The 15,334-nt window shown below is 54.3% G+C and overlaps 4 protein-coding genes across 4 annotated transcripts; 1 reads left to right on the plus strand and 3 right to left on the minus strand.

Moving 5' to 3' along the window:
* Positions 1 to 313: 313 nt before the first annotated feature.
* LOC131210399 (uncharacterized) lies at positions 314 to 1,735 on the minus strand. Its single transcript, XM_058203640.1, has 3 exons — positions 1,500 to 1,735; positions 1,139 to 1,426; positions 314 to 1,067 (listed from the first exon to the last, which is right to left on the minus strand). Exons 1-3 carry the CDS (start codon positions 1,556 to 1,558, stop codon positions 458 to 460), a joined length of 957 nt encoding a protein of 318 aa, XP_058059623.1. The 5' UTR covers positions 1,559 to 1,735; the 3' UTR covers positions 314 to 457.
* A 620-nt stretch (positions 1,736 to 2,355) lies between these two features.
* Positions 2,356 to 5,622, plus strand: LOC131207297 (centromere protein J). Its single transcript, XM_058199908.1, has 2 exons — positions 2,356 to 5,207; positions 5,274 to 5,622. Exons 1-2 carry the CDS (start codon positions 2,356 to 2,358, stop codon positions 5,620 to 5,622), a joined length of 3,201 nt encoding a protein of 1,066 aa, XP_058055891.1.
* Positions 5,595 to 6,773, minus strand: LOC131208967 (large ribosomal subunit protein mL44). The gene has a single exon (XM_058201916.1). The coding sequence runs from the start codon at positions 6,680 to 6,682 to the stop codon at positions 5,699 to 5,701; it is 984 nt and encodes a 327-aa protein (XP_058057899.1). The 5' UTR covers positions 6,683 to 6,773; the 3' UTR covers positions 5,595 to 5,698.
* A 530-nt stretch (positions 6,774 to 7,303) lies between these two features.
* LOC131212266 (fatty acid synthase) lies at positions 7,304 to 15,008 on the minus strand. The gene is made up of 5 exons (XM_058206062.1): positions 14,742 to 15,008; positions 12,386 to 14,592; positions 9,743 to 12,317; positions 9,331 to 9,680; positions 7,304 to 9,251 (listed from the first exon to the last, which is right to left on the minus strand). Exons 1-5 carry the CDS (start codon positions 15,006 to 15,008, stop codon positions 7,493 to 7,495), a joined length of 7,158 nt encoding a protein of 2,385 aa, XP_058062045.1. The 3' UTR covers positions 7,304 to 7,492.
* Between the last annotated feature and the right edge of the window lie 326 nt (positions 15,009 to 15,334).

The raw sequence follows: 15,334 nt of genomic DNA on the forward strand, positions 1-15,334 counted from the left end.
CAAACAACACTTCGAACGATCCCTAAACGAAAAACGTACTCTTTTGCTTCGTACTGAGACGAGCTTTCTCACGCGGCCAACTTCTGCACCTTCTTGTCGCGCCCAGAAGAGCTGTCTCTCTCTCTCTTGCCCGGTGTGAAACGGGCGAAATCGGTTTGAATTCATGGTGTGTTCACTCCACTTTCATTCGCCCCATACTTTGAACGAATCTTTCTTCAGTGCTACATTTACGGCAAGAATGGGATGAAAAGTATGTAAATGAAAAAACGGGCCGTGCCAAGCGCATATTATATTAATTTTATTTTAAGCCGCCCACTAACGTGCGTGTTATCTTGAGACAGGACACTATACAGTAGCAGTGAAACTGAGACAACATTAAAGACAAATTCGCATTCGCCAGCAATTCCACACACGCATTTGCACCGCCTCGAGTTCGGGGTCTAAAGCTAACCTAAAACTACATTTCCACATCCATGGTCGCTAGGTCGGGCACGAAAACAGCATTGCTGCTGGGAGTTGCCGACGACGGAACGTTTGGTTCGAAGTCCAAATCTTCATCGTAGTCAGGGAGATCGGGTAGCGGTTCATCATCCATTGACATCATTGCGGCGGCAGCGGTCTTCTTCTCCGCCGATCGTTCAGTTTTTTCCCTCTTTTCCATCTGTTCCGTCACGGATGTAAGCAATTTATCTAGCCGGTCCTGAGGGGGCTGCCAGATCATCAACGCAGTGCATGGCTTTTCGAGGCGCTGCAGCAGCACCTGCGGAAGAATCTCTGCGCGGTTCTCCAGCTTTCGCACCTCTTCGCAGATGGCAATCCGTTGGGCTTTCTTTAACCGATCCTCCAGTTCCTGTGGCGACATGCACACGTGATACGGTTGTAATTTGTCCATGTCTCCGCCGATTGTGTCGCCGAGCATCATTTCTCCGCCCTCCCCAAATGTTGCAGGCGTCGATACGTGATTTTGAACTCTATTGATGTCATGCGCTGTGTATTCAGTGGACAAATGCAGATTCTTAAAATGCGACGACATAATTTCCTCCGTGACAAACTGTTTCGATGGCTGTCTGTAAAGCAATGGGCACAACACATTGTAATGCAATGGGTCGAAAGGTACGCCCATACTATAAATACTTACAACATATTCGATTCCACGTTTAGTTCGGTTTTTCGTTTTCGAACATCCGGGATCGGCGAGCTTTGTAGCGGGGATGGGACAAACGTGGGTGGACTGCCACTTGTCGCTGGCATCGAAAACACCGTCGAGGTTGGCCCCAAAGGAACGGTGATCGGACTGGGACGGATTACGGCGTTGAACTCCATCACTTGCCCTGGCTTCACTCCGAATGACCAAGGCATCTCGGCAAAATTGAACGGAGCTCCCGTTGGAGATGGCATGATTTGTGATGGCAGAATGCTGGGGTTTCTGTAGCGACGTGATAGTTAATGGCAAGAGATGTACTCCGGGTGTGACCTACGAATCGTACTCTTCCGCTAACCTTATCTTTAACGGTGATATCCGTTTCGTTCCCTGGTAGAAACTCGAATGCGCAGACATCTCAGACAGGCTGTCGTCGTTCAGGCTGCGTGTGTACGTTTATATGCCGTTTATAAATGCAGAAGTTTCGAGAATACTCTCGTGACTGTCGATTTGCTTCGTAACTACACAGCGCCTTTGAAAATTGGTCTCCGTGCTTACAAAACACCAGAGCGCACACAAGTTGGATAGAAAAACAATATTTTTCTCTTTTGACAACCACAGAGCGTAAATATTTAGAGGCACAACCACATAAAATTACCTGGGGAAATTTATTAGTCGAAGCACAAAAGTTCCCTTTGCGGTCAGGATGTCTCGTGTGCGCCTCAATGGAGTCACAAATATCGTGACATTATCAATCCAGTGAGTGGCAACAACGTCCTGTCTGAACTTGCGAAGAACTAAACTATACGGTGTATACCGCCTGCCTTAGCTAATGTCACATTTGTTAATTTTCGGAACGAAAGAAATATACATGTTGTGGGCAGAACGTATTACAATGATAATTGATAATTGTTCTTCACTATTACGATAATACTAGCTCAATTCAACAAACGAGTATTGGGTTCATCTGTTCGATCATGCACTGCGTTTTGCATGTGATATGTACTGAATTTTCACCGGGCCGTGTTTTCACAGGCTCAAAAAATGTGCGCGTTTGCATAGCAACTGACATTTCTCGCGTTATTAAACGGTCGTTTGTTGATGAGCGTTGCAATGTGCAATTCCAGAGTTTGTGTGTAGCAATCTGTTTCGTGATGAATGTGTTTATTATTGTATATATAGTGGGATAGGTAAAACCTGATCGATGAAAAGTCATGGCGGATTCACCTCGCAGCATTCTGGCCCGGCTGGAGCAGCTAAAGAAGTGGCAGGAAGAACAGCAGCGGGTGTTGCTTGAAAAGCACATCGCCCAACAGCAGCTTCTAGAGCAGGAGCAGCATAAAATGTACGAAGTTTTGGGACTGCAGCAGCTCACCGTGGACGACGATGAACAAGTGTCCTTCCAAGAGGATAGCGACTCCGAGCCAGAGTATGAGGAAACGAATCTTGAAGCTCAGCTAGCGTTCGAGCGCATCAAACCTGCCAACGTCGACAACAATGAGAGTACTTTCCGTACTTCGAACGCCAACATTCCTTCTTTGGAACCGAAAGGAGACGCTCCGCGAAGGAACCTTCCGAAAAAACCGTATTTGAAGCGAGGAGAAGGTTTGCGAACCAGGTTTAGAGTGGATCCGGATAAGTTTAAGTTGGACAATTTGCCAAAATACAAATTTGCGAATCACAATAGGGATCGAATCAATCGCAAGCTGGGAGCAAAGCGTGATGCAAGCAATCGTGCAGATGAACTCGGAGGCACCGACCCGAAAACATTGCCAGTGGCCAAACCGACACGCGTGGACTCGGTCAGAGTGGATACAAAAACGAAAACAACCGATACGAAGCCGCGAAACAGGAGTGAGGCAGGAATCGTTCTCGACGTGAACCGAGTGCAGGAGAAGAAACTAAAAGTACCCGCACGACAGGGAGGCTCCCTTCCCGGCGTGAACGTAGATCCACCGACCGGAGACTGTATGGCGAATTTGGTGAACCTGGTAAAACAATCTTTCCCCGAACCGGTGAAGGGGCCGCACAAACAGACCGACATCGTCCCGAATGCTCCATGGAAAAGGCAACTGGACCCGGCATCGAGCGGCAGTAAAGAGCAACGGGAATTGAACTTTTTCGAACTCCTCGAACAGAAGGTGGTTGGTAAGAGTTTTAATTCCAATTCCAGTAGCATATTGCGTTTCATTGCTTCAAATGATAGCACCGCGTGCGAGTTGACGACGATGACGCAGGACGACGGAGGATGCGCTCAGTTGGAAATCGTCGGTCCACTGGTACACCGAGGGGAGATCGGAACGATTGATTGCATCTCTCCAGGGCCCTCCAAGGTGGTCGCCATGATGGAAAATGATTCCGACGCAAGCGACACGGAAACGGATGATGAAGACGAGCAGGGACACGTTCGCTTCGCTGACGATGCAACACATCACGGTTCCGACGCTACCGCTGATGACCACGAATCGATTCTGGGCATGAAGGCGATGGCACTGAGTAAAATGTCAACACCGAACAATAAATTTACACAACGTTCTGAATCGTTCGAACAAACAGGGTCGTCCAGTGAGAGCGACCAGTCGGATGATTGTTCGGAAAACGAACCGACGGACAACGGACAGAGCGACCGGGAAGAAACGGCCGTACCGAACACTGACGACGACACTCTTCGCGGTGAGATTCTGGCCAAAAGTGAACTGCTTAAGGAACGACTAGCCGAACTCGAGCGTGAGATTGATAGCTATCGGCGCGAGAATGCAGAGTTGATACGGGCCAAACAAGATCACGAAATGGAACGGCTCAAACTGCAGCAGGACCGCGAGGAGCAGGAGGAACGTTTGGCCGACGAGCGCATCAAAATGGAAGTATACTTTCACGACGAACGAATGAAGATCGAATCGGAACGAAAGCAAGCACTGCGCGAGGCCCAAAAGCCGAATCGAAAAGATCGCGACGAAATTCTACGGCTCACCGACGAGTTGGCGGAGGCGCGCCAGCACCAAAAAGAGCGCGAAGCGAAGCACAGTGCATCGTTGGCTCGGTTTCGGGCGCAGGCAAAAACAGTGGAAAAAGATCTGCAGGAAGTGCGTTTGGAATTGGAGGTGCTAAAGAAGGACAACCGGCGATTGGAAACGGAAAATGCGCGCCTCAAGCGACAAAACAATAGTCGCATGCTGGTGGAGATAAATCGAAACATTGCCAAGCTGGCTGAAGGAAACGGCGAGCAAAGGGAAGGCAAACCATCCCCTGAAAGCGACCATAAGCCATCGGCGAGAGGAGATGGCTCCGACAAACAAACAATGGCCCCGGCAAACAACGGAACGATTAGAGCGCGGACGGTACAGATCACTGAGCGGAATGTGCGAGTGCCGCAGACGAAAGCTAAGGTGATGAAACATCTGTCGACTCACGGTCGTCAGCCAACGGTGGTAGCTCCCATCAAACGCGGCAGCTCGGTGCCGATGATGCATATTACCGATGCAAGTTCGGAAACGGACGAGAATGACGAAAATAATCGTTTGGCAGGCAGGCGCTACACAATGCACACAAAGCGAGTTTCGTCAGACGAAGATGATTTTTCCGACGACGATAACGAAGAGCAGAATGAGATGCAGGGGGAGGACTCCAGCTCCGCGCTGCAGGACGGCGATGGTCATCAGGAAACGTCACCCTATTTTACGAACCCACCAACGGTACGTAAAACACTTTTTAACGCTGTGAGGGCTCCAAGTCATCCCGGCATCGGTGGCTTAGTGCGAAAAGAGGACAAACCAAGCCAGGAAGAGGCCAAAGGTAACACGTCTAACGCTCGTACAGCAGAAGCGACTGAGGTGATGAAGAGTTTGAAGAAGGAGATAGTACACTCGGACGGGAGCAGAGAAATAAGGTTCCCGAACGGCAATATAAAGAAAATATCACCCGACGGACTGACGATTCGGATGCAGTATTTTAACAAGGACATCAAAGAGACGAACGTGTCCGAGGGTACGACGAAATACTACTACTCCGAAACCGGCACCTGGCGCACGACCTATCTCGATGGGCTCGAGATAACAGAGTTTCCGAAGTAAGATCTTTCGACTATTGCCGGTTGTTTTCACCGATCGCTAAGACAATAATCCTTCCATTTCAGTGGTCAAAGGGAACACCTCTTCAAGGATGGATCGACAGAGGTACACTTTCCGAACGGTTCGATACGCACGACAAACCCGAACAGTGTTGATATTGCCGAGGAGTGGAAATACCACGACGGAACCACGATGATCATACGGAAGAACGGCGACAAAGAGATTTCGCTTCCGAACGGTCAGGTGGAAATACAGACAAAGGCCCACAAGCGACGTATCTATCCTGATGGAACTGTCAAGTATGTCTACCCGGATGGCAGCCAGGAATCACGCTATTCGAATGGTCGCGTGCGGTTAAAGGATAAGGACGGGCGATTAGTTTCCGATACGGGTGGCGCTGGTAGCAACTGGTAGACTAATTTATTTGGGTCCGTTGTTTTATACACAATAGTAAAAGCCTTACCACTTCAATGTGGACATTTTAAAGAGTTCACTGATTCGCCGCCTGTTGCGTGTCACGCTGGGCTAGATGGGATGTGCAGTCCGAAAGCTGTAGGTTGAAATCGATCGGTTTCATGTGCAGTTCGGTGCCGAACAGCTGCCGCAGGCAGTCACGTGCCGCTTCTTGCACAGCGATCGTTTGCTCCTCGCCGAAGCCCGTCCCTAAAAGTTTGCGATCACAGTAGATACCGACGTTGTGCACCGCGAGGAGCGTGTTCTGCCCTGCGCTACCGATGAGCCGCGGTTCGGGTTCGGACAGCCCTTTCTCTTTGCAGTACTCTCGCAGCATAGCGAGAGGATCGGCGATGGACAGATACTCGAACAGGTCACGTTGGTGAAGTGTAGTGCAGAGAAAATCACGCACGAACAGGAAACACCGTTCGTCACCGGATGATCGATGCAGCGCGGCTACGATGGCTTTTAGCGTCGATGCCAATAGTGGCTCACCGACCGGGAATTCCGCACTGAGAATAATATCCTTGGTGCCCAGGTGGGACGATAGGTGAGCCAGTTGCATTTCAGACGTAAGCGCGTCCCGGATAGAGTAAACGAAATGGCGTGGTAATCGCGGCAAGGCCGTTAGCAAGAACGCCTCAACATACTGTTGGATCAACGTGTGGCCTTGTGTTATCAGCTCCTGGTTATCGCTTACCCCTAGCACCGGGTCATCGATACCGACTGCGGTCTGTTTGCGTTTCTCCTGCTCGATGAAGGACCGGTGCGTGAAGGCCTGCTGCAGGACACCGGAGTCGAAACTTTCGTGCAACCGTTTACCGAAGGCGAAAATTTCCGCACCATAGTTCCAATCCGTATACGACGAGCGCGGTAGGGCGGCTTCTGGGCCCATCTTTTCGCGGCGACGGCGAAGCTCCCGTAACGTTGGTGCTACCCACCGGTGTACATCCCGATGCCGGCCCACGTCGAGCCGTTGGCTATTGCGTAATAGTGCGCGCGAAAAGTTGAATAGCAACATAATCAGCGATAAATCGGAGTACGTGAACGGTAAGCGGACAAATTCTCGGACCGAACCGATACCGCGCGTTCGAGGAGTGTTTTGGGTTTGTGTTTTGATTGCCTACTGCGACCGTTTCTGTCAGTGATAGGATGACAGTTGCGCCAGTGACAAGTGACAGTTGTATCTAGTTGATTTTTTAAATATTTGTTGCCTGGCCCGATGGGCAGGAAAGCGATTTGTGCATTGTACTGGTACCAATAATGTAATAATGATCACACGGCCCGACATGCTCCGAAGGATCGCCCACCATCCGCAAACAGTTTCTATGTCTCTCTCTGGCACCATCACGGGCAGAAGAAAATAACGTAGGATATCTTGTAGAAACGCTCGGAAAAATCCTAGCTCCGAGAGCACCTTGGGCATGTGGAACCTCTCCACCCGTCGTTGGCCAAAGACACGACGTCCGGGATAACTTGGGGCGACTGTGGCTGCGGAGAAGATGCGGCAAGTGCTCGCCGCCCCTTGCGCCAGACGACGTTAAAATTGATAATTGAACATGTGAGTCCACAAGCAGAGTCATGTTTTCGTTTAAATTATCTTCATTTAATGATTACTTCATTATTTTAATGATTACTTCAAACGTGTATTTTTTGTTATTTTTACGTTGTTTAGGGTATTGCTTTAACTAACTTTGAACATTGTATAGCCAGTGGTGTTCCCGATTCATGCACAAACCCCGTTTTGTTAGCAAGTTCACTTCCAACAGTCCCGCCGGCCCGCTTAGTATATCGCGCTCGTCCGCCGCTAACGAAATGTCCGATCGCACGCTCACTCTGCGACGGCGTTACTTTGAAGGTACTTCTGGAAGCATCGATCCGATTCCAGCACCGGATCCGAATCGGCAATGATTTGTACCAGCTTTGGGTTGTCCAGCATCGTGATGTGGTTACCCTCGACAAACTTGAGGCTCACCGTGCCCTCGGTGTACCGCGAGAGGTTGTAGTCCTCCTCGATATCCACCACCGAAACTTCGGTCGGACGCACGAGCAGGATCGGTGATTTGACCGGCTTTGGGTGTTCGATGTCCGTTTCGAGTGCAATCTTGATGCGGTTGAACAGTGCCCTCGGCATCATGCGTAGGTACGTCTCCGAGTAGAGGTTCTGGTCCTTGGACAGCTCGAGCAGCTTGTCGATGCGCTCTTCGAACGTGGCGCAGGACGCGAGCAGCGGCAACACGTCCGTGTTGTCCTCCGGGAAAATCGTGTTGACGATACCGGATGTCAGCACCACCTGTATGCTGTCGTCCGTGTAGTGTTCCGTCATCTGATCGATCGCCAGCTTGCGCAGGAACTTGGGCGCACCGTCGATCAGCAGGATCTGGCCACGCATGCCCGTCTCCTCCAGGATTCGGGCCAGCTCGAGCGTGACGAAGGCACCGAACGAGTAACCGACCAGATAGAAGTGCTCCGTGCCCTTGAAGATGTTTTCGATCAGCTCCGGCGCCAGGAAGTTACCAATCTCCTCGACGGTGGTCATGTCGATCGTGTGCGTCAGCTGAGTGATGAACGTCGGCAACGACAGTTGGGCGGCAATGTTGTGCCACGCGTTACCGGCCACTCCCTCGATACCAGGCGTGAAGAGCACACATGCGTTGTACTTCTTCGAGTCGTTCTCCGATTGCAGCCGCAGGATCGTGTGCTGGCTGTTGAACTCGTCGCCAAGGTTGCGCAACAACATTGCCACTCCAGTGGGCGTTTTTTCGTTGGCCAGTTTAAGCTTAACGTTCTCGTCGGCCGTCGCCTTCGCCTCCGTCAGCTCTTGCAGCTTCATAAAGGTCAGCGAGCGCAGGTCCTGCGGGGTCAGGAACAGTTCGTATTCGCGCTCGAGTGTTTGCTTGATTTCGACCGCCATCAGCGAATCCATGCCCAGCTCGGACAGCGTGGTGTCCATCGAGATCGATTTGATGTCGCGAATGCTCATGATGTTCATGACAGACTCGATTATGTTTTCCTTTCCACTACTGCGAACCCGCTTCTCTGCCACCACCATGCTGGCCACGAGCGGTTCGGAAGTCGTTAGCAGTGGGTCCAGTTCCTGCAGACAGGACGCAATGCGCTGCTGCAACGTGCCACCGATCTCCATGTCCATCTTGTCCTCCTGCATGTCCGCCACGAGGCCAACTTCGCCCACAGCACCCCACTGGACGGCCTTCGCCGGAAGCCCGTCGGCCCACCGGCGCTCAATGATGCGTTCCATCACCGAGTTAGCCATGCCGTAGTTACTCTGGCCAGCGTTACCGCGCCCGCAGGACACACTAGAGAAGACGACAAAGTACTCCAGCTGTGGACAGTGGCGGCGGCTCACCTCGTCCAGGAACTGCGTGGCAATCGCTTTCGGTGCCATGGACTCTACAAATCGCTCCACGGTCTGATTTTCGAAGATACCGTCCCGCAGCTGAACTGCCAGGTTGAAGATACCACCAACTGGGCCGATCTTGTTCGCCGCAGCGATTAGCGCTTCACAACCGCTCCGACTCGCAATGTTGTCCGTGCTGACGATCACCTTGACGCCATACGTCTCCCAGATGCTGTTAACGAGGGCGGACAAAAGGACATTTGAAAATCAAACAAGGAGTGGTGCCAGTGGCTCGGTGGCGCAGTGCTTACTTGATGCGGTACAGCTGGTACGGTTTGGTAAGACCTCGGCTGGAGCTGATCACGAGCTTCCGGCAGCCACGCAACACTAGCCAGTCGGCGAGCTCGAGCCCAAAACCACCCAGGCCGCCGGCTATGATGTACGATCGGTCCGGATTGCAGTATACGCGCGGCAGGTAGCTGAGCGGCACCGAGTCCTCGTCGGTTGGCGACTCGCGGAGCTTCAGTAGCACCTTACCCACATGTTTACCGCTGGCCAGATACCGAAACGCCTGCTCGACATCGCCAGCAGCGAAGACGTTCGTTTTCAGTGGCACAATCACCCCGTTGCTGATGTCCTTCTGGAGCATCTTGTGGAGAACCTGTCCGGAGAGAGTAACAATTCAGTTCCGCTTCGCAATGATCGTGCCCAAACGGACGGTACCATTTTCTCCTCCTGCGGAGCGTTGAACAGGAAGTCGACCAGCACGGCCGTAAAGGAGAGCGCACGGAGGAACCGATTCAGTCCGAGCTTCGAATCGTTCGCCATGTCGTACTTGCCGATCTCGAGGAACTTGCCGTACTTGCCCAGGCAGCGCACCGAGGCCTGCAACTTATCGTCGGCCAGCGAGTTCAGCACGTAATCCACACCCTGACCGTCGGTGCGCATCATGATCATCCGCTCGAACGAGGTATCGCGCGAGTTGCCAATGTTGTCCGCCTGCAGCTGTGGGAACGTTTGCAGCAGGAACTCCTTCTTTGCATCGGTCCCGACGGTCGTGTACACTTTCAGGCCGTACGAAAGGCAAACGCGTATGGCTGCCAGGCCAATGCCTCCACTGCCAGCGTGGATGAGGATCGATTGGCCCTTCTGGATGTGCGCGTTGATGAAGAGTGCACAGTACACGGTCACGTACACGACCGGCACGGTGGCCGCTTCCTCGAGGGTCCACTTTTCCGGCACGGTCCACGTGAGTGTATCGTCGCACTCGACGTGCGTAGCCATGGCGCCGGTGGTCACCATGCCCATGATGCGCCGGCCACTTTCGCCGACGCCCGAGTACTCGAAGCCCAGCTCGCACTGTTGCTCAACGCGCGACAGATTGGCGAAATCGGACGACAGTTTGCCGGTGGCAAACATGACGTCCCGGAAGTTAAGGGAACTGTACATGACCTTCACCAGCTCTCCCTTCGGGCGACCATGGTTGAACGGGCCTCCCAGCCACGTCATCGACGACAGGTCCCCTTTGACCAGCGCGTTCGCGTAGCAGTGGTTACGCCGCGGTTTCGATTCCACCTTCTGGACCAGCTGCAGATGGCGTAAACTGCCCCAGCGACCACCACGGTACACGTTGATCGCTAGTCCGAGCCGCAGCTGACTCTTGAAGACCGGATGGTCCAAATCGAAGGGCGGAGCCGCCGGATCGTCGACGAACACGCAGCTCACCATACCACCGTCCGGTTCCTTGCGGATGCAGTTGATCAGCCCTACGATGCCCGAGTTACTGTCACCCTGAGACACCGCCACGGCCGGTCCGGACTTGATGGCTTCCTTGAGCGACGAAATCCACTCGTAGCGACCGTCCGCCGCCGGAATGTGGACGATCGTCGGCACGGCCATAAACTTGCGCTTGATGCGCTGCAGCAACACGAACGTTTCGTGCTCGACCGGAAACACGGCCAACAGCTGGAAGCCGCTCGGAGGCACAATGCTCTCCACGACCAGGTTGGCCGCTTCGCGGCTCAACACAAACCCGCTCTCGTGCAGACTGGCCGTGCTCTGCTCCACAAACTCGGCCCGCCCGAGGCAGTTGGTAGAGATGAGGAACAGCGAGTTGGTTTGCGTCGACAGCTTGCCGTCCTCAACGTGAACGCCACCCAGCGAGAGTTGCTGCTTCGACAGGAACATCAGATCGGCCGTGACGAGCGGTAAGTCGCCCAGTGCCTCAGCAAACAGCGGCGTAATCGGGCAGCTTTCGCCAAAGTCTACCTCCACCACCTTCACCTTCGGCACGGGAATGTTCTCGAGAGCAAGCTGTACGCACACCCGGACGGCATCGGCTTTCGAGAGACTAGGTGCCGGTAGGTGCGCGATAAACTGGTACGACTCGAGCACCGGAATGCCGGGTGGCTTGCGCCGAGCGACCGTGCTTGCCTGAAGCCCCACGATCTCGATACCACCGCAGCGGATCGTGTTGAGAATTTTGGAGTTTTTAAACTCAAACACCTGGCTCCCTTCGTCCATCGTGTTGGCAATGGCCAGATGCATCTTCGGGTCGATGCGCATCCGCTCGATGCACGTCGGAATCATGAGGGTGCGCGTGTCCTTGCCGATGATGCAGCATTGCAGCAGACAGTCGAGGAACGAGACCCAGTTCAGCTCCCAGTTGATCTTGCCGCACGCACTGTCGGCCCGTGCCTCAAGCACCGAGCGGAAGGCTCCACTGTAGTGATAACCGCGGAGTCGCAGCTCCTTGTAGAAGTCGCGGGTGGCCAGCACCGGCAGATCGCTGGCCGGCGGATCCGGAATCTCCGACAGTGCAATGTTCTCGACGTGCCGCACGTACCCGGTGACGACAGCAGCGGTCCCCTCGGTGATCTCAAATCGGCCCGTGCCCGGCTGCAGCATGACCGTGAACTCGATCTCCTGGTCTTTGGTAATCGAGGTGGCCCGCAAAAACTTGACGTCTTCGAACTCAACCTCCAGATCGAAGTACATCGGCCCTTTGACCATGGCCAGCGTTTCCCAGGCCAGGTGCAGGTACGCCGTAGCCGGAAACAGGACACGCCCGTCGATCACGTGGCCCGCGATGTAGCTGTAGTCTTCGTCGTTCAGCTTGATCTTCACCCGCCGCTCGCCACTCTTGGTGGACTTTTGCATCTCGAACTTGGTCACGAACCAGTCCTCCGAGTGGTCCCAGCGGATTAGGTGCGAAATCATCGGTGTGCCACGCGACACCGGGAACTCGACTGGCGGGTATAGCCTCGCCACCGGAATGTCCAACCCGTTGATGTATAATCTGTAATGGAGCGAACGGGAAATATTAACGTTTTGTATCTTTCACTCCAGAGCGAAGCCACCACTTACTTGCCGAGGGCGTTGAACATGTACTGTACGTTGTCCTTGTTGCCACGTTTTGTCAGTCCAATGTGGATCGCGTTGGGCATCGACTTCTTCAGGATGGCTTGCAGCAGCCCGTGCGGAGCGATCTCGATCGTGAGCGCATTGTTCGGTAGCAAGGCCGACGTTTCCTCGAACAGGACGGAACTGAGCAGATTGTTGGTGTGGTAGTGCGCCGACGAGTACTGGCTCTCCGGTTGATCCCAGCGTATCTTGGGCACCGATGAGCTCAGCCAGCGCGGAGAACGTTTCTTGGGCTCCGGGATCACCTCGTTCAACCGTGCGAGCAGTCTCGGGCCCATCTCGGCAATGTACTTGCTGTGATACGGGATGTTCGAGCAGGGCACTTCCTTCGCGAAGATACCCTTCTCGGTGAGCTGCGCCACGAACGATTCGACGTTCTCCTTCGGTCCGGAGATCGTACACGAGTCCGGTCCGTTGTGGCAGGCCACCTCAATGCCCGGCGGAAGCATGGTGCGGATCTTGCGGAACCCAAGCCCAACGGCCGCCATCGACCCGTACACGGTTTTCGTCTCCAGACTGGCCATACCGCGGGAGTACGCCGACAGGATCATCTGCTCGGCGGTGAAGCACCGATCGGCGTACGCACAGCCCAGCTCACCGACCGAGTGACCGATCACAAAGTCGGGCTCGAGATCGAGCGATCGGAGGACATCCACGATACCGATCTGCACCGCGGCGATACCCACAAACGAGTGCAAAATGTTGTCGTACTTGCAGCTCTTGGAGGTGAGGATCTCGATCAGATTGAGGCCACGCTTCTCCAGCACCCTGTGGCAGTGCTCGATGGCCTGCCGGAACACCGGGATCTCCATCAGCGATGTACCCATCTCGGTCCACTGGGACCCCATACCACTGAACACCCAGACCAGTGGTCGCTTCAATCCGGTGTAGTGCTGCGTGTCGCGGAACAGGCACACGGCATTCTCGGTACCATCCTTCGAGTACAGCCCGTACCCGCGGAACACATTGCCGGGAATCGACTCGCTCTGGACGTTGTGCAGCAACGCGACGTACTCGGCGTCCAGGTGGCGGTTGCTCATGTCCGTCAGGACGGCATCGATCGCTTCCTCGGTCCGGCCTGACCACGTGACCAGCCGTGGCAGATTGTCGACTGGCAGTCCGTGGTTAACCTTTTCCTTCGTGTTGCCGTACAGCAAGGCGTGCGCATTGGCCCCGCCGAACCCAAACGAGTTCACCGCAATCAGCGGACCGTCGAGAGGCACCGTATCCGACACGACCTGCAACCGTCCGTCGACCAGTGCCGGAATATCGCGGCGCAGCTCGCGGAAGTTAATGTTCGGCGGGATGAGCCGGGTTTCCAGCGCCAGGATGCACTTGACCACCGAGCAGATGCCCGAGCTCGATTCCGAGTGGCCAATGTTAGACTTGACTGACCCCACCGGAAGCGGTTTCTTGCGCCCGCCACAAAAGATCTTGTCCAGCCCTGCACACTCCTCCGGATCGCCGACGACCGTGCCGGTGCTGTGCGCCTCGACGTAGTCCACCGTCGACGGGTCGACCTGAATTTCGTGGTAGAACTCGGACAGCAGCTTCCGTTGCATCACGCCGGACGGGTAGGTGATGCCTTCCTCCTTGAACCCGTCGCAGTTCGTCTTCGAGTACACCACGTTGGCGTACACTCGCTTGGCGTCCTTCGCCTTCTGCAGGTACATCACGCTGATAGCCTCCGAGCGCGTATAACCGGACGCGTCCTTGTCAAACGGCCGGCAGTATCCGTCGGACGCCAGCACGCCGAGCCGGGCGAATTGCAACGTCACGTACGGGTGCAGCAACAGATTCGATCCACCGACGATGGCCGCATCGCACTCCCCGTTGCGGATGGCGTTGAATGCGCAGTCGAGTGCATACATCGAGCTACTGCACGCCGTGTCCAACAGGAACGAGGGCCCATTCAAGCCCATCGTGTATGAGATGCGATTGGCCATCATGGCACGCGAGCACCCGGTAATTCCGAACCCACCGGACGAGATTTTTTCGTAGAACCACGTTTTCTCCGACTCGGCGAAGCACGCCCCAACGAAGACACCGGTGCGCGAGCCACGCAGCGACTTGGGATTGACCCCTGCATCGATGGCCGCCTCGTACGCGTGCTCCACCAGAATGCGGCACTGCGGATCCATCGTGTGAGCCTATCGTGCGAAAGACAGTGCGATCGCAGTTAGTGCCATCGGAAGTGTTGCGCCGTAGCGTGGAGAATTTGCGGCCAAACTCCCGCGGGAATAGTTCGGATGGGGGACCGAGGAAGGAGAAGTGTACGTTCCGCTAGAAGTCAACCTACCTGCTTGAAGTGCACCCCGAAGAAGGTCGCATCGAACTTCTCTAGATTGTTCACCTTGCCCATGCGGCGCGGAATTTCGACGTTGCTATGACGCCAACGCGTCTCCAGATCGTCGACCATGTCGATCTTGTTGTACAGATTGTAGCCAAACTCCTTGACGCTGTTCGAATTCGGAAACCGCCCAGCAATGCCGGAGATGACAATCTCCTCGCCTGGGTTGGGTGGTTTCGCGCGGAACGCCAGCGCTTCGCCGTCTTTCGAATCCATCTCACGGTTTCACCAAAAGTTTATCGTCACACTGAAGACACAAACGCACGACTAGAATACGGCTAGTTCGGGCAGCGCAGGGTCTCTACCACTTTGTGGAGAACCTTTGGCATTCGGTAGTACAATCTTGATTCACCAATTTCCCATTTGAGTTCGCTACACAGCAACAGTTCGAGATCAGGGCACCGGAAAAACTGTTTTGGTTCCACTACTCAACACTGCTGCCGTCACCGCTGGATGCCCAACGGGGAGGGGCTCGGACCTCGAACAGAATCCGGGTCGACGCGAGTCACTCGAAGCTCAGGAACTGAGGATGGGCTACCAGG

The sequence above is a fragment of the Anopheles bellator genome, chromosome 2, assembly GCF_943735745.2.
Source record: "Anopheles bellator chromosome 2, idAnoBellAS_SP24_06.2, whole genome shotgun sequence".
In the NCBI taxonomy this organism is placed as follows: domain Eukaryota; kingdom Metazoa; phylum Arthropoda; class Insecta; order Diptera; family Culicidae; genus Anopheles; species Anopheles bellator.